The sequence below is a fragment of the Nesoenas mayeri genome (genome assembly GCF_963082525.1).
Source record: "Nesoenas mayeri genome assembly, chromosome: 5".
NCBI lineage: Eukaryota > Metazoa > Chordata > Aves > Columbiformes > Columbidae > Nesoenas > Nesoenas mayeri.
Window position 1 is genome coordinate 67224600 of NC_137548.1, and position 18994 is coordinate 67243593.

At 39.5% G+C, this 18994-nt stretch overlaps 1 protein-coding gene across 1 annotated transcript; it reads left to right on the top strand.

Annotated features, from left to right (window-relative positions):
* The first annotated feature begins 41 nt into the window (after window positions 1–41).
* Window positions 42–18919, top strand: CAT (catalase). Its single transcript, XM_080346188.1, has 13 exons — window positions 42–281; window positions 4958–5129; window positions 6111–6221; window positions 7906–8036; window positions 8897–9001; window positions 10011–10136; window positions 11403–11594; window positions 12684–12836; window positions 13861–13999; window positions 14577–14707; window positions 15353–15460; window positions 16021–16107; window positions 16568–18919. Exons 1-13 carry the CDS (start codon window positions 216–218, stop codon window positions 16631–16633), a joined length of 1587 nt encoding a protein of 528 aa, XP_080202314.1. The 5' UTR covers window positions 42–215; the 3' UTR covers window positions 16634–18919.
* The last annotated feature ends 75 nt before the right edge of the window (window positions 18920–18994 follow it).

The window sequence follows — 18994 nt, forward strand, 5'->3', positions numbered from 1 at the left end:
TATTGGCCAAGGAGGTGCGGGGGGTGGGCGCAGCAGGGGTACAAGCCGTGGGTGTGGGTACCCCTGCTTCTGGCTGGTGCTGCGGGGCGAGGGGCAGCGGCGGCTCCCACGGGGAACCCTCTACCGTGCTGGTAGCGAGCGCAGCCCCGCCGCGCCGCCCTGTGACTGCTTCTCTCCGCCCTTCCTGCCTTGGGGGGGTCGCCTAAGCTTGCAAAATGGCTGACGGCCGGGACGACGCCTCGGACCAGCTGAAGCAGTGGCGGAGCCAGCGGGGCTCGCAGGTACCCGCCGGGGCTCGGGGGCTGCGCCCCTCGGGACCCCGCTCACCGCCGGGCACGCTGCGCGGTAACGGTCCGGCCCGCGGTGCGGACGATGGGCCGGTGTTGCCCCATTAGAAGGGCCGGGGGGAGCGGGTGAGCCCGGTGCTGGAGCCCGCAGAGCCTGGGGGTTGCCCCCCTTGGAGCCTGACCCGACCCCGTGGGAACTCGGGGTGCCGGGCGGAGCGCTCGGCTCGGTGGCGCGGCCGGGAAAGCCCGAGTGGGGCCGCAGGGCCCGGAGCGACACGGGTGGGCAGCGCTGCCCTGTCCGCAGCGCCCCCGGGGCAGGAACGGGCTTTGTCTGCGCCCGAGCGGGCACATCCTTAAGCAGAGATTTTTATTTTACTTTATTTTATTTTCCATCTCAAATCGAATATTCTCGTTTTCAGTTCTGCTATCGCATCGATAGGACAAGTAAAAATGTAACTAGGGGATAATAGAGAAGGTAAAGTACATTTGGCAACTTACAGAGACTTGTTTACCAGGTTCAGGTGGGTTGGGGCGTGTGGTTGGCCAAAATCATAAGAACGTGTGACCACCAGCATGGCACTTGGTCTTCTGAAGACGCACAATATACCCCCCAAATATTTGGGTGAAAGTATAAATACTGCGAGAGCTCATTTCCCCCCCTCTTCATCGAATCACTGTGACACTTGCTACTCTATATTTTCAGACAGAGAAGTGTATTTGACAATAAGTACTTCTGCTCCTGATTATTCTGAACATTTGTATTACAAGGCAGGAGTGCCTCAGTTCCCACTGTTCATAGCTGAGTGACCTTGGTTTTATTCCTTTCCCCCCTTCTCCCCCCTGATTCTAAAAAGTACTGGATGAAAACTACCTTCCAGGTATAAATTGTGGCTTCATCATATTCCAGTATGTGTTATAAGATTTTCTTTTTGTCTCAGGAGTTACACATTTTTAAGTGGATGATGGCTTTTCTGTAACAAAGCAGTATTTGAACACAGGCCAATTTGAAGGCTGGGACACAACCCAAAGTCTGTTGCGTAAGGGGTCATGAGACTTTAAGATAGAAAGTAGGGATGACTTATTAAAATTTTAAAGTGACTTGTATAAGGTGCAAAGTATCAGTAATGCCTGGAAGTGTGTACTTTTTGTGGTGTTTACAACAGCTGTAACTAAAATTCTGGCTTTGTTTCCCTTCATATCTTTTAAGTTTTGACTGTATGCAGTGCCCAACCATATGAATGTATATAGACATCAAACAAACAAAGTGCAAAAGTAGTAAGAGAATTCTTTTTAAAACTACTGTGGCTTTTCTTCTCTCCCTTCACACCAATGGAACTTATTTTATGTGCATCACGTAACATTATCCTGAAACTAAAATGGATATATCCTACCATTAAAAAAACATTTGTACTTCTAATGTGAACACCAGAAAGAAACTTTCAGAAAGCGCCTACACAAAAGAGACCATACAGCCACAAAGCTTTTGGATAGGTTTGGTTTCAGAATTTGTGGTTTTAGCTACTACTTTTAGTAGCCTTAAACATTAGCATTATAGAATAAATGGTTTGTAGACAACAATATAGCCTGTTGGTTTGGGAAGGGCTGCTTTTGTAGAGGAGAAGGTGAATTGAAGTCGTACTGTTGGGTGGTTAAACCTACTGGGCTGCTTAGAATTTATGAAGAACTCCAGCATGAACTGGGCTCTAATTGAACATAACTTTGGGGTTTCTCTTAAGAGGAATTTCTTAGAGTGATAATAGAATTTAGAAATGGTGCTGAAGCTGTAGGTGGGTTTTTGTCACAGGGATGAAGTGGAAATGTCAATGTCTGTGTAGAACACGTGGGGAGGATGGGAATGTCTGTAAGAAATGGCAACACAGGGAGGCTGGAGGGGAAAATGCACGAGCATAGGATGCCATTGGTGGGATCTGTTCTTTTTCATCACGTTACAGCGAGCGAGCTCGGCTTAGATGAGTATGGCAGAGCCATCAATACAAAAAATCAATTTATGGTTAGGAAAACTAATACACTGGGCTTTAACTGTGAGAAACTTGAAGCTTTTAATCAACAAAACTAATGAAAGTAAAGGAAGAACTCTGAAAAAAAAAAAAAATTGCCCAAAAAGTTCTGTTAAAACGATTGGGATGTGTGAGCATTTTATATTCTGATCATGTGCAGACTGTACGTGTTCTATGAAAGGGTTTTTCAAAGCAGAGGCTTGGAATGGGTGTCAAGATGGGTTGTTTGGAGCATTCGTACCTCAGTATAGAAAATAAGTCTATATAAGGAGCTGATAATATAATGACATCAATCTGTGCTTGGTGAATATCTGGAAGTAGAATATTTTACTGAATCATGGAATGGATGAATGAGATTTTTCCTAAAGTTCCTTGAATATGGTAGTGTCCTTCTAGTTTATTTAATTTTTAAATTAAAGTAAATTCTAAATCAAGAAGTCTATTTGTAATGGCAATTTAAGCACTTTCTAGTTTAAGCTGATAGCTAGAACATACTTATTTAAGGGTGTTAAATCCTGTGGGGCCTGTATGTTAGGGTATCATTTGGAGAAGTTGAACTCTGGGATGGGAGAACTTCCCTTGTGCTCTAACGAGGTCATTTCTCAACACGAGAAACAAAATCATTTCCTTTGGCTCATATAAAATGGAGCAAAATAGAAGGTAGGAAGCGTGGGATATATAAGCAGTGAAAAGAATACTGAGAATAGTTTCTGCTATTGCATTTTCCCTTGACAAACTATAATGTGTTTATTTAAGCAGATATTCATTTGACTTTAGGCTTTATTTAAAGTATTCTTAAGTGGTAACTTTCTTGTCAGTTTCTGAACATCATTTTCCTGTTTGTTACTAGATATATTTTGTCTTTTGTAAATATTTGTACAAATTTCAGTGCAGGTTAGAGTTTCAGGCATCCCAAATGAGGTGATTTTATGCTTGTAGCTTTATGCTAAAGAAGAGGTGAGTGAAGATTAAAGAACACAGGTGTTTTTGGAATTCAAGCCAGCTAGAGCAGCGTGTGTTGCGGATTAGGAAGAACACAATAAAAATGCAGTTATCCTGTCAAATGTCTTTCATGTGGTTATTCATGTACTAGAGTAACACAAAGGTATATATTAATATCCTTGTATAATCTGCCTCATCCAGAACTCAGGCTGTAGATGGGAAGCAAAACTGAGATTGTCAGTATAGAAGTTGGAACCCCATAAAGTTGCTGATATAATAACGAAGACGTTCTCATCAAGAATTCAGTTATTTTCCTTCTCCTCACCATCTCTTTCCATTTATAGAACTTTAAAAGAAGGAGAAATAGCCAGGAGGGGGTGAGTGAATTTATTCAGGTGCGTTTACCACGGTTCAGGTGTGTGGATGCTACTGGCAGAAGAAGGTAGGATGGTATGGGTAGAGTCCATATGGATGTGTGCCAGCTTAGCGCAACATCCAACTGGTCATAACCTGACTCAGATAATTGAGCTTATCCTGTTGCAAACCTTTGTTTGTTTTTTGGTTGGTTTGGTTTGGTGTGGGTTTTTTCTGCCTTTTTTTTTTTCCTTTTCTTTGTACTAACTCCCATTCTGTTCTTCTAAGTCCTTTGCAAACATTCCCCTGGCTCCTAACAATAAATGTGCTCCGGGAAGAACTGACACCTGCAACCATCAGGTCTCTTTCTTGCTACGTTTTCTACTGTACCTAGTAAAATAGGATTCTCACCTTAGAGGAGCATATGACCCCAAATGTGATGCAAATACTGTCTTATTTTTTTTAAGAAAGTGTGAGTAAACTCAGCTGTGGTGCAATAGAGTTCCAGCAGATTTTTCTTGAAATTGTCTTGGAGCAGCTATTTTATTTGGGTATAGAGTCACTTCTACCATACAAGATGCTGAGCTTTAAGTAGCCTTCAAGAGTGGTAACCTGAAGGTCCTATGGAAGGGATAGGAAAAGAACAAGTATGGACTATCTTGGGTAATTTCTTTAAAGACAGTGATGATAGTAAAAAGAAAATAAAGTTCTGGTTTGCTGTCCTTCTGAAAGGATGTTTATTGGTAGTTGGACTTCTTGGGGCTTTTGTTAGTCTTAGTTCTTCCATGGTATGAGAGTCTGGAATGGTGATTCTATGGAATGATTGGTTATAGAATTGTATTGGTTGGAAAAGACCTTAAGATTGAGCCCAACTGTTAGTTATTTTCCGTAGTTCTTCCAGATCAATGGTAGTCGTGGGAACACAGTTTCATCTTTATGCTGTGTGACTGTAGCTCTTCCCTTTCACCTCCACCTCTGTACCAGCATTACCTTCTTCATCCCCTTCCTCCATCCTCTCCTGTTGAGTTGGGGGGCAAACTGAACCCTAACTCATGTTTTAAGGTCAACACTTCATATTTTTCTTGAGATAAATACTCTGAACTAGTAATGTTTCTGAACCACAGAAAACACTCTTGGATTATACATGACTCAAGCTCCTCTTCTTAAGTAGTCCCAGACATAATTCTGTAGACATCTATTTTTTGTAACCTGTTCCAGAATCTTATGCCATTTTGCTATATCCTTGTTAATGCATCTTTGACACATAATGATTGAACAGACATGTACATTGTGTGGCTTAAGTCTAGAGAGATTTTAATTTCTGGTGGTGTGATGTTGACTGTTTCTCACTTGCAGAACCCAGATGTCTTGACCACCGGTGCTGGGAACCCCATAGGGGATAAACTGAATATCCTGACGGTGGGGCCGCGTGGACCTCTTCTCGTTCAAGATGTTGTTTTCACTGATGAGATGGCTCATTTTGACAGAGAGAGGATTCCTGAGAGAGTCGTGCATGCAAAAGGGGCAGGTATGTTTAAGACACTTACTTTTTCCTCTATATAGAATTGAACTTTAAAAAGCTTTAGAGTTAACACGTACACTGTGACAGAAAAATTGCATCAAATTATCTATAATATATATATCTATATATATCTCTATATATATCTATATAGGTTGTAATAAGTAATTATATATCAACAATGGTAAGACCTGGGTTAAAAGAACTTGATGCCAAAACTTGAAGCACTGAAAAGCTTTTGTGTTTTTTTTTTTTATAAAGAGAAAAAGTAGTTATAGGCCTTAGATTTTGACTGTATTTGCTGTAATCACTGCTTCCTCTGTCTGTTCCTCCATAGCAGCCCATTCCTCTGGAAGGGAAGACCTGCCCATCTCTGGTTTAATGTCTGTTTGCATTTTATTTGATAGAGATTCTTGTTTTATCATCCAGTGGATGTGTTTGCCAAAGCAAGATGATGGTCTAATATTTCAATTTGAAATAAAAACCCAACTCATTTTAAATTTTGTTATTGATCTTAGTAGGGTAGATCTGGCACTGCTGATTTTTTTTGTTAGGTGTTGCCCTAGAAAAAGAAAACATAGGACTCAGTTTTATTATAATATGAATGTACACGGGAAAAATTCCTGTGTGGGGATGGGAAGAGCTCTGTTGCTTCATCCAGCTTACAGGTGGACCAGAAAGTTGTGCAACACATACGCGGATTAAGAAGAGCATCCAAAGAGCTACTGTTTGTTTGCACAGTAGAAATAAGTTCTGTGTTATGATCAGTCAAGGAGAGAAGAGTGAGCGCTGTGCAAATAGTAGTTTGTGTTACGTAAATTTCATTTTGTGAAAAGAAATGAGTGGTTTAGTGCATAGTCATAAACTCTGTTTAGACTGGTGTATTTACATGTTTCCTTTTGCTTTAAAGTTGTATGTGGGGCCATAACGGAACCCTCATTCCACTCACAGTGCACCTAGATCTGATCTTTTGAAATTACTTTTCTTCAGGAGCCTTTGGCTATTTTGAAGTCACTCACGACATCACCCAGTATTGTAAGGCGAAAGTGTTTGAACACATTGGCAAAAGAACTCCGCTTGCCATACGCTTCTCCACTGTGGGTAAGGCTCTGAACTTTGTGTGTTTTTACACATGTACCATAGCGATGTTTGCTTTGTGGAGCACTTCATGTGCTTAAGGTAGTTTGCAATGCTTTCTGCCAACCCATTCAATTTCTGTGGGTTTTATTTAAATTGCAAGACCTTAAGCGGCTTCTGCATCTTTCTGCCAGCTCTCTGTAGCCACTTTCACTCTGGAATGTGGGAGAAAGGAAAGTTTGAGCTGTTTTGCTGCTTCTGACAAGAGAGAGCTTGCTTTGTTTCTGGATGGGTCGGAATCAACGCTTGGATGCTGCTGTTTAATACTTGGAAGTTCAATATTTATAATCTCTTATGCTGTAGGGATGTTTGGGGATGAATGCTGTAAAGTAAGCACTAGGCAAAGAAGAATAAACAATCTTTAATAAAGAAACGCTTGTTTGTGGAAGAGCTGAATGCATAAGGAACCAAAATCTTAAATGCTGTTAGTTAAAATATGTGTTATGATTAATATCTAGTCTGATAGAAAATGATCTTTTGAAAATTCTGTGTTTCAACTCTATTTAAAAGAAGAGAAATCCTAATGAGGGTTCAGTCCTGGAAGTAGAATAGGAGAGAAAATAGTCCAAGGAGGCTGACAGAGCTGCTGGCTTTGGCCTCCTGGCTTTTCCCTGGGTATTGTGGTAGGTACTTTCAGTCTAGTATAAAGTTACTCTTTTGGATAGGAAGGGGATTAAAAGGTTTACAACTCTCCGATAATTTCCCTTTTATATTAGGCATGTTATTTAGGTTGCTGCCTTTCGAAACAAAGGTTTCACGCTGGGAAACTTCTGTGTTTCAACTCTATTTAAAAGAAGAGAAATCCTAATGAGGGTTCAGTCCTGGAAGTAGAATAGGAGAGAAAATAGTCCAAGGAGGCTGACAGAGCTGCTGGCTTTGGCCTCCTGGCTTTTCCCTGGCTCACCCAACTGAAGGGCTCATGGGATGTTCCCCAGAGGGGAGTTTGGGCTGTGACTCTGTGCTCCAGTGCATTTTTGCATCGTTACTTTTCTCTCCCCTGCTGTGCTGGGACATGTTTCTTGTTGGCTCTTCTGTAGTACGCACTTTTTTTTAATGAGAGAGTGAATGTCCTCGTTATCATGATGTTTAGCATTAGCTGTTCCTGAATACCCGTGGAATGCTTTTGCTTTGCTTAGGTATTGTGGTAGGTACTTTCAGTCTGGTATAAAGTTACTGTTTTGGATAGGAAGGGGATTAAAAGGTTTACAACTCTCCGATAATTTCCCTTTTATATTAGGCATGTTATTTAGGTTGCTGCCTTTCGAAACAAAGGTTTCACGCTGGGATTTGATGCACAGAAAGGAAGGTGTTTTTAGCCAATTCTGGTTTATAATCTGATATTGTCGCTATCAGTGATAATGCAAATTCCACTTTTAACTGGTTCAAATGGATATACTTGGGTTTCTTTTCTTTCTCTTGACTGTGGCCCAAATGCTTGAGCGGGTGCCTGTTCACACTTTGGAACCTGCCAGTGCCTGAGGTGGTGTTGAAAATATGCCAAACATTCCTTGGTACAGAAAAGACTTAAAACCCTCCAAGGGCGGGGTTTATTGATTTATTGCATATTCTCACGTCCTACATCTTAACGCTTACATTTTGTATGCGTTTCCTATTGTAACGCTTCTGTACATTTATGTTTTTCTTCAAGCTGGAGAATCTGGCTCGGCCGATACAGTTCGTGACCCTCGAGGCTTTGCAATGAAATTCTACACAGAGGAGGGTAATTGGGATCTCGTGGGCAATAATACGCCTATCTTCTTTATCCGGGATGCACTGTTGGTGAGTAAGCACTAAAGGTGAGGGTATTTGTGAAAGAGGCCAAGAGTTTGTTCACGTTTTGTTCTTGCTTCACTGGGAAGCAAAAGGTGTTCACTCTTAGACTTTGTTAGATGGTCTGGGTGTTTTTTCTATTTGAAAAGGTGTTATTTTTTTAAAAAAATAGTAGTTTAGAACTAATGCTTGGTTACTTAATGTGGTTTCTTGCCGCAAATAGCACACACATTTAGTTGTTTGCTCGTGTATCTGCCACAGCAGAATAGCCAGCGAGCAAGTACATTATCAAGTTTTTAACTTCAGATCTAATCAGTTTCACTGATGTTCAAATTAGCTGTTCAAATTAGTTTGCATTCTGAGCCTATTCTTGAGGGGAAGACTTTTCACTTCAAAAGCTTCTTGCAAAATCTTTCTATTGAGTCTCTTTTTTTGTCTGTCAGTGTCAGTTTAACAGCACTTTAAGTAGAGGAGTTCTGCACAGATATTGTAGCTTTGTATTAATTTAGGAGTCAGATTCAGTCAAGTTGAGATATACGAATTGGAAAATATCAGTGTATCAGTGGCAAAATGAAAGCATTCTTTAGTTTTGAACAGCCCATTTATACTAAGTGTGAATGTTTCACTTGTCCAGATGGGTAAAATTAAGGTAATGAATTTAGTTGCAGGAGGGGTATGACAATACAGAACTTTTTTTAATTGATGCTACAACTTTGTCTCATCTTTCAATGTGCTGTTCCTTTTGTAATTAACTGTACTGAAAAAACCAGTTGTGTTATTTTGTAGCAGGAGTTGCTTGGTATACTCTATCATTTGGAGGTGTTACAGAATGTTTTGTTTTGTTTTTTCCCCCCTTCTGGACAAATTAGTTTCCATCCTTCATCCATAGCCAGAAGAGGAACCCTCAGACTCACTTGAGGGATCCAGACATGATGTGGGACTTCTGGAGTCTCCGACCAGAGTCTTTGCATCAGGTGGGGTTCTCCTTTGACTTCTTTGTGTGATTAAGAAAATCAGGTTATGACAGCATATATTTTTAACTATCTCTTCTGCATGTTTTATCTAGTCCATGTAATTTCTAGGTACAGTAAAGATAGAAGGCCTACAGTAACTTTTAAGGCTATTAATACATGCGTTGAGCCTTTTTTCTTTCAATGGGTGAGATTGTTCTGTTTTCATAATTGTATTTTATATAGGGATGAAGGGAAGTCGTAAAGTTTTCTAACTGGAGATAGTGAGGAATAACAAACTGTTAATGTTGGAGAACAGTAAAGTACTGGAAAGTAATGCAACCACGTGTAAGTTTATTTAAAGCTGTATATTGTGTAGCACGTTACATCAGCTCCAGAAAAAGATCACGATTCACAGTGCATTCGAATTATTCTAAAATGCATTTGAGTCTAAGGTTGCTGTTCAAAAAAAGCTAATGTAAAATTAAAAATGCACCTGTATTGGTTTTTTAAAGAAAATGGGTTCATATAGAAGCCTTCCAGTAATTAACTAAAAAAAGAAGCACCACAAGAATTTTGTGCTCACAAATCTAAAGAAAAGCAGCATTTTGATAGTTTGCATGGTGGTGTGGTGAGTGCTTGAAGACTTTGAAGTTAAGGACCTTAATTTTCAAATTTTGTCTTTAATGTGGAAAGAATTAGTATTTATATTTGTAGCTTAAATTATCTGTGCTTACCTCCTCTGTGCTTATAGGGGAAAACATAAAATTATGACTGGTTAATGCCTTGTGCTTCGCCAGCTATTTCATGTGGGCATAAAACTTCATGTAGGTTTAATTCACAGTTGTTCTTTGTGCAGAACCAAAGCAGTCTTGTTTCATTAATGCTCTTAAACTTTAAACTAGAAATTCCTCAAGGAATTAATAACATTAAGGTAGCTTGCAGTGATGCAGATGATGGAATAAACTTTGTCTCAGATGGTCACTGCATCACTTCTATGAGTCCCTTAATGTTGTCTATTCCTTCTCTGTAGGTGTCTTTCCTGTTCAGTGATCGTGGCATTCCCGATGGTTATCGCCACATGAATGGATACGGATCACACACTTTTAAACTGGTTAACGCTAGTGGAAGAGCAGTTTATTGCAAATTCCATGCGAAGGTATTGATATTTTTATTTTCCTGTTATATGTGGGAAGTATACATCATATTGGATTTAAAAAGTTTATATATTGTCTAAAAATGTTCTGTCTTTGCAAGTTTAATTAAGACTTGTTCGTGCACAGGCTCGGCAAAAAGGTGTGTGTTTGTTTTATATGGGGTGGATGCATCTAACAAATACAATGGACATCACTGTTCTTGCTGTGACACGTTGGGCATTTACTAGACTATGAAAAACTCTTCTTTGGGAAACTGTTTCTTGTTAGTGGAGAACTCAGTTGCATTTCAGCCTCATCCCGCTGGGTGTTTTGGGCATGAAGCTATGCAAGAACATCCTCTCAGGCTTCATTGCTACCACCAAGTGCAGATGCAAGAATCCTCCAGCCCCTTCACATGTGTTTTATTCAGTGTGCGATATGTTTGTGGCCATGCAGTGGTTTGGATTCAACAGGTGCTTCTCATTCTGGATCTGGTTTCTGTTCCCATTTATCTTCTGGGTATGAGCTGCATCGATCTCATTTTTAAGGTGGCCTCAACTGTCTGACAAAATATGAGGACTCTGTTGCAAGAGCCCTGTGGTTGAAGCCCGCAGAACCTTGCAGAACTTCCACACCTTGGTGGAAAAGTGTATCTTGCTTGAAAACAACTTCCCTTTGAAGTTTTCAAGGCCATACAGCTTCTTACCTCATTACACTTCAGTGGAGGCTGGACGTCATTCTTGGAAGCAAGACTGGAAACAATTATGGTAGACTAAGAGGGATCATATAGCTGCTTTTAGCCTTCGAGTTGCCGAAAGCTTATTAAAATGAGATTCTAGTTAGTGCTGAAGATGTCATAGAAATAGGGGTGGGAAATTGAGTTTCATGTTGAATCCAGAATTTTCATCCCTCAAGGCTGCAACTGTTTTACCACTTTATATTGGCTTGTGGTCTGTAGGAGAAGGGGAGATGATGGGACAGTAAAGGAACATTCCATCCTGTCAGGGGAGAGTGGAAATGTGTGGTTTGCTGCAGGGGTTATACCTTCATGTTCAGTACCTTCCATTCTGCAGTATAGCATTACATATTTATTTCACTTTTATTAGAGAACTAATTTTTACCTGGAAGGCACCTGTTGAATGTACTGTTATTCTTGACTCAAATTATGGAGACTGGAACATGAAGAATCACATTCTTTTTTTAAGTCGTTTAAAAGTATGTAACTATTAATGATTTCTGCAGTACTTTCTGCATGTTGTAACGTGTGCTACCACTTTTGTTGCTTTTAGACTGACCAGGGCATCAAAAATCTTCCTGTTGAAGAAGCAGGAAGGTTGGCTTCTACCGATCCTGATTATGCAACGCGTGATCTTTACAATGCCATTGCCAAGGGGAACTATCCGTCCTGGTCTCTGTACATTCAAGTTATGACCTTTGAAGAAGCGGAGAAGTTTCCATTTAACCCTTTTGATGTAACTAAGGTATCTCTGATACTGTTGTGAATATTCAATTAGAGCAAGCTTAAGAAAGGTCATGAGATGAAAATGTAGCAAGTCATGGAATAGTTTGGGTTGAAAGGACCTTTCCAGGTCACCTGGTGCCACCTGTACCATGAGCAGGGACATCTTCACCAGCTCAGGTTGCTCAGAGCCCTGTCCAGCCTGGCCTGAGGTGTCTCCAGGGATGGTTCATCCACCACCTCTCTGGCCAACCTGGGCCAGGCTCTCACCACCCTCAGGGCCAAAAATGCCAGAACTGAGCTCATGTATAAAAGAAGTTTAACAGTTTCCATGGAATAGCACTATTTTCTTACTAGTCCCTATTAAAGTTTAGTCTGCCCTTGTTATTTTTTAAGCACACTCTTTATTATAAGGTCATGAGTCAGAAATTCAGGAGATGAAATTATATTGATGTTCTGTCTGATGTTATTCTTCTTCAGCAAAATAGGGCTTGATTCCAGGCCTGCAGATTACAACTGCCCTGCATTTCTGAAGTGTGACCTCAGATCCTACAGTCACACCCTGAGCTCGTTAGTTTTAAGTGTTGTTGATTATGTAGCTTCAGATTATTGGTCTGATTTTGTCAGACCTCCAATTGCTATTCCAAGGACTGGCCTGTTGAAAGATAGTAACATAAACTTGCATTACTTTTTTTCCTTTAATATTACCCTCCCAAAATGACTAAAGACTTTTGAACTTGAAAGTACAGGCTATGATGACAAAAAAAAGGCTGATTAAATTGGTTGCATTTTGAAGTACCTGAAAACAATCGTGCTGCCAGTTCCACCTATGATATTGCATTCCTAGGCAGCTTTTCAAGTGCAAGTATTTAATTTAAGCAGTCAAGTCCTGGGATTATGTTGGGATGATGAAATAAGTTGCCTTAGGACTCTGTTATTCATTGCAAAAGACTTCTTAAAATAAGGCATTTCTCAAAATGTTTACTAGCAAAAAACAGTAATGTGTTTTCTTAGTCAAGACTTAAGTCAGGCAAATGTTGCCTGATAATTATTTAAGCTGCATAACACTATAATAACGTTGATTTTAATGTGTGTGTGTGATGTCTTATAGGTTTGGCCACATGGCGACTACCCTCTCATCCCTGTGGGAAAGCTCGTCTTGAACAGGAACCCTGTGAATTACTTTGCGGAGGTGGAACAGATGGCGTACGATCCTTCCAACATGCCGCCCGGTATCGAGCCCAGCCCTGACAAAATGCTGCAGGTGAACTAACACATACGTGAGATTTTACCCAAAGAGCGTTACGTTTGCTTTGCTGTTAATGAAAACATCCCTGTCCCTCTCTGTGTCGCAGCAGTGAGCCTGACAGATGGTTGGTTATAATGATCGCCATTTGTGCTTATCCGAAATTTAAGTATAAAGAGAAAAGGAAAGAACTAAAGAAATACTAAATCTGGAATTCAGAGAGCATCTGCATATTTTTGCCTTTACAGCATATCTTAGAGTTATAAACTCTTATGAGCGTGAGAGGTGGACTTTAAATGCTCTAAATTACAGGTATAACTAATCCCTGATATAAACTGCAAGACTGTTCTTCAGTATCAGATTTCTTACAGGTCAAAGCATCTGATAATACTTTTTGTAGTAGACTATTGTCTGCAGAGTTTTGGATGCTGGCATCTTATGCTTTTTCACATTAAAAGCAGATTGTTGTTTCAAACGATACCTGTAGCAAAAAGAAGGTATCTTGACAGTTTTAACTGGATAAACTCTTGAACCATCATGCGATTATCTTCTTTTGCCTCTCTTGACTCCCACAGACTTTGTGGTGAGAATCAGTCCATCTTCTTGGCTTCCAGATGTTACTAGAACTGCTTCAGATTCAGTTCAGTACATAAATAAGGGACTATTGTATTTTTGATTTAATCATTTTAAATCTGAGGTTGAAAATAAGTAGGAAAGTATTATTAGTAACATTTAGCGCTGTTGTAGTCACGTTCATCTCCACACATGTAACCATTTTCCTGCTTCGGAACAGGTTTAGCATCTTGAAGTCGGTAGGAAATACCCAAGTTGTGTAAATTCAGCTCAAGCTGCCATTTCCACTGGTATTCCAGCAGAGTTAGCTTGTGGCTGAGTGTCACTTTGGACATAATTTGGAGTATGTCAAGTACATAAATGCAACATTTTTCTCCCTTTTATTACTTAGTGTAAATGGAATTGGTGTATGCCACTTAAGTGATCTCTTTCGGCAAGTAGCGCATAATGCTTGTGCTCAATGTTTTAGGGTCGCCTTTTTTCGTATCCCGACACTCACAGACACCGCCTGGGACCCAACTACCTGCAGATCCCTGTGAACTGCCCCTTCCGAGCTCGCGTGGCCAATTACCAGAGGGATGGGCCGATGTGTGTTTCTGACAACCAAGGTAGTCATGAAAAATATCTTTAAATACAATGATACTTACGCATGTACTGCCAAATTCCTTTCTGTTCATGGGAGATTTAAGATACAGGGGAATATTTGGAAAGCAAACAGCTGTTCCTGTCCAAGAACAGATAATAAGTTTAATTTTATGCAGTGCTATAAGTGGTTAAAAGAAACTCCCTACATAGTTCAGATAAATATAATACTTCAGATATGCAGATGAAGGTGCATTTTTGTGCTGCCTTGGACTAAAACTTTTAATTACTTCCCTGATTTTGGTTATTAAAATTGTTGTGTTGTGAGAGTGGTCAGACCCTCTTATTTCTGAAACAAATTTTTCCCCAAAAAGCACTTACTACAAAGAGAATTTCAATTGCTGTTAAGTACTGACTTGAGGACACATCTCTTCAGGATGGGTTGGTTGTTGGCAGAAAGATGTTGACAAGGGTTTTTTGAATCACAACTGGATAATCGATTTAGGTTCTTCTAAGCAAAGAACATTTTCTGTCTTCTGACTTAATCTGGCAGAGCTGATATGATTGCTTGGGGTTTTTTTGGGGGGGTTTGTCTGTTTTCAGGTGGTGCCCCAAACTATTATCCAAATAGCTTTAGCGGTCCGGAGGATCAGCCCATTCTGAAGGAGAGCCGCATGTGCGTCACGGGAGATGTGCAGCGCTTCAATAGCGCTAATGAAGATAACGTGACCCAGGTATGATGTATGAAAAGGCTTTATGTTGCTTATTAAACCAGATTAGATTATAGAATGAGTTTAGAGAATATTAAGAATCATTCAGCCAGGACTCTTCTCTGAAGCATCTGGGATAACCTGAAGTTCAGCTCTCACGAGCACTTGGAATATCTCCATGCAGCTTAATTAGAACTGAAATATAACTGAAATAACTCAATTTCTGCTGACAGGACAGTTAGTGAATTCTCACAGCCCTTTGCCATCCATATTCTGGGCACCAATATCTTGAAGCTGTGACTTTGTCTTCTTGTGACCAGTGTCTGCAGATATGCAAACTGGAGTCCACATGTAGTGTCGTGATCATCAGTTCCTGAATTGGACCCGAGAGCAATATTTATTCGCATTAATTCAATAGGCAACAGTTATTTCAAAGTAGAAATGGGAAGAGTTGTTAGTGAGTTTGCCAAAAAATAAACCCTACAAATTGGATGCCTTTTGAGTTTTAAGTATTTTGAGTATTTCGAGTGTTGTCTGACTAGTAAGTCAAAACTGTTCTTTTTCAGTAATACAGTAATTCAGTGGATTTCAGGATTTATTATTGGCTGCTGCAGGTAGAATGACTTGCTTTTGGGAATTTCAAAATAAACCTCTGTTTCCGCTCATAAGGTGCGGATGTTCTACACCAAAGTGCTGAATGAGGAGGAACGCCAGAGGCTGTGTAAGAATATCGCTGATCACCTTAAAGATGCACAACTCTTCATCCAGAAGAGAGCGGTGAGTGGCCTGTTTTGATTTTTAGCCTTTTGCTCTTTATTGCAGATTTTCTTTGTCAGAATGGCAATACGCTTGTGGAAATGAAGATCAGGAATTCTTCCCTGAGAAGGCAACTCCTTGACTTTTCTTATGCAAGAATTATCAATAGAGGGCACTTAACTATGTGTGTGTTTATGTAATGTGATAGAATGTTAAAGGAACTTTTTCCTGGTGGGAAGAATAGGACTGTTGAACATCAAGGATGTCTTGATGCGTTTAGCTTGGTGTTTCAAAAACCAGGTGACTTCCATGTCATGTTTTGCTGGGGAGGGATTGGATCTTCACCCTTCCCAGTGGAACTTTATTTAAATCAGGAGAGAGCTGTACATTTGATCATAAAAACAATGTTTGAGGATGTTCAGAGCTCCTTTCTGGCTGGTCAGAATTAAACTTTTAGCAGAGTTTTCATCTTCCTTTTCTCCCTTGTGTGCTGCTTGCAGAGCAGAAAACATGGTAAAGAACACGTTTCAAGTGGAATTAAAAGCTTCTTGTCGCCTTTTTTGTTGTGTCTTCCTGTTCAGGTGAAAAACTTCACTGATGTTCACCCTGACTATGGTGCCCGTATTCAGGCTTTGCTGGACAAATACAACGCCGACAGTGGGAAAAACGTATGTTCATGATTTCTGTAGCTGAATTTTGGCTGTATATTATCTTTTGCTTCTTTTTGTAAACCCAACAAAGTGAGAAATTCATCTCGATTCCCATTTGGTTTAAATGGCAGAAGTCAGAGCATGTGGAATTACAGAATGAGGCAACACGGATCTAATTACTTGTAATTAAATGTTTGTTAACCAATGAGGTACAGTTCCTTTGTTTCAGCTGGAGTTTGCAAGTCTCTGGGCAGATAACTGTATATGATATATGATGTGTGCAGGTTGATTCTTCAGACCAATGGTTACCTGCTCTTTGTGATGGGGATGAAACATTTCCACAGGCCTTTCTTGGGCTCAGTGTTCACTACACAGACAAAACTGTTGCTTCAAGTCCTTGTTGTTCTTTGTTTCTGAGCTTCCCCTGACTACTTTTAATGGAATTCACTCTGAATGTTTCTTTTTCCTTGTTTTTAAGGATGTAATCAGGACATATACACAATCCACATCCCGTGTGTCTGCCAGAGAAAGATCCAACTTGTAAAGTGTGCTGCAGAGATTTACCCTATGGATTTTGCGTCCTTATAACTGCAGAACAACCTGATGAAGCTGTTGATGAATGTAGCCGACTTCTGCACAAATAATGAAGCGTTTTACAGGCTTGATTTATTAAGCTTTCAAGTGCCTGTATTAGAAACTAGATAACACAAGCTAACAATCCTAGTGCCTTTCAACACTAGTGCTTTACTGCTTGTTAACAACATACGGTGTTTTTAAGGAAATCTATGATTAAAAATTGTCTCAGTTTCTGGAAGCAAACGTGAGTTTAATCAAAATGCTGTTTCTTTTTTGGTCTAAATTTCCTGACTAAATCAAACAATAGCACCTCTATAATAATACTGTGATCATCCTTATGGATAAACTTCATGATAAAGTTGATGTTGCTCAGTATTTCTAATAAAGCAGCTGTCTGTATGTATTTGTAGACAGCTCCTTTCAATTTCCTTTTTGGCCTTCTGGAAGTTAAACAATGATATCCAGTAGTTTGAGTAAAGTGTTGGTTTTGTCTCATTCCTTAGGACAGAAATGAAGCAACTAGGAACTTGAATCTCAATATATGTGAATTTATTCCTAATACATATTTTAAGATAATCTGTGCTTATTAATACTAGGTTGGATATAACTGACCTAAGGGCGGTAGGAAAGGGTATTTTCTTATTTCATACACTATCCAACTGAATTGATTCCATCTTAAATTCCTTTTGGGGCGGGGGGAATTATTCTTTCCAATCTGTAAGAATTTAAATAGAAAAATATTAATTTTCCAAATGTCTGAGAGATTAACCTCCAAATGCATCAATATTTTTGTTGGTCAAATTGAAGCTCAGGCATTTTTCAAAGCTATTCCAAACACTTCCTTAAATTCTGTTCTTTTATTGCCATAATCTGACATGGGTATCTATTGGTCAAGCCAGAGCTAATTTCAGAGTTAGACTTCAATTAAAGTGGCGTGTTTATGAATGTGACTGTGTATAGCTACATATATGGATAAAACCTGATTTTAGGCATGTTTTCATGTTATTTAACTTAGTTAATCAGTTGAAAAGATTTTGGAACCCTTTGGACTGACAACTGTTCCCTGTTATAATTCCTTAGATCCAAAGGAGTTTCTTTAGCTTAGGGATGTTTTGTTTTCTTTGCAGTCTTGCAGCATAATCTTTAATCAGTTCTTACTAATAGTCACTAATTGGCACAAAATGAAAGTGTTTATATTTGAGAGTTTAGAGCAACAGTTAAGTGATAATTTTGGTATTTCTGGATTTATCTTGGTTGGATCTGGGTAGTGTTGGCCTAAGAATATTATCTGCATTTTAATGCTTTATTATACAAGCGCACAACAAAACCAAGGCTTCAACTATTGTTTTACGAAGGCCAAAATGCCACCTAGTATTTTTTCTTATTTGGAAGGTAATAGCTAGTTACGGGGTAATTAGTATCCAAGCTGACTGGTGGAGTTCTGAATAAAAATCCGTCATAGGTGTTGCATGTCAAATTTAATCCTAACAGGCTAAAAGAGAAGCTCACCTCAAGTTTTAATAACTCTGCCTGTTTGTTCTTCTTCCTATGCCAAAGAGAAAGATCAATGCATTCATGTAATTAGTCCAGATCCTTGTGCAGCATTAACCCTCATTTGCAATATTTGCTTTCCTTGTTTGCCTGCTGATACTGCCTACAGCATTTGGATTGGAAAAAGCACAAATATAATACATATTAAATTGATTTAGACTCACATTAAATAGAAAGAATTTCAGAGCCCACCTACTAGCTTTTAACTCAAGTAAATGTTAAATTTCCAATCACAGCAGGTTTGGATTCTTTTTCAATACTTTGTGCATTTGTGAGTCTTAGGTTGTGTTTTGAATAGGAATATTCCCTGATTTGGCATTTAAGTGTGAATTGATGTTCCAAGAAGTGATGGCAGATACTAAGTGCTGCTCCATTAAATTGTAGAAAACTGCTACTTCTCCAGCTAATTTATCCACTAACCTATTGTGAAAAATTAGCTGTGGTAAAATAATTAGATGCAGTAAAATAATATGAACTCGATAGCCTGTTGTGGGATTCAATTGGATTTTCACCTGATGAGGCAGGTTGGAGCTGAAAGAGCTTTGTGAATGGGTGGGAATATTTCTGGCTGGAACATAAAATCCTAATGAGTTTCGGAAAAGAATAAGCAAGGCTTAATTGTTTAATTTTGGCTGCGTCTTCTAAATGAGTTATATTGTCTTCCTCTTATTTCTGAAATAAAACTGAATTTAACAACCTCTCAGCCACATGTCTGTTTTCTGTGCGCGTGATTTCAAGTATTTTAATCTAGGAAGTTCATACCTTCATCTCATTCTTT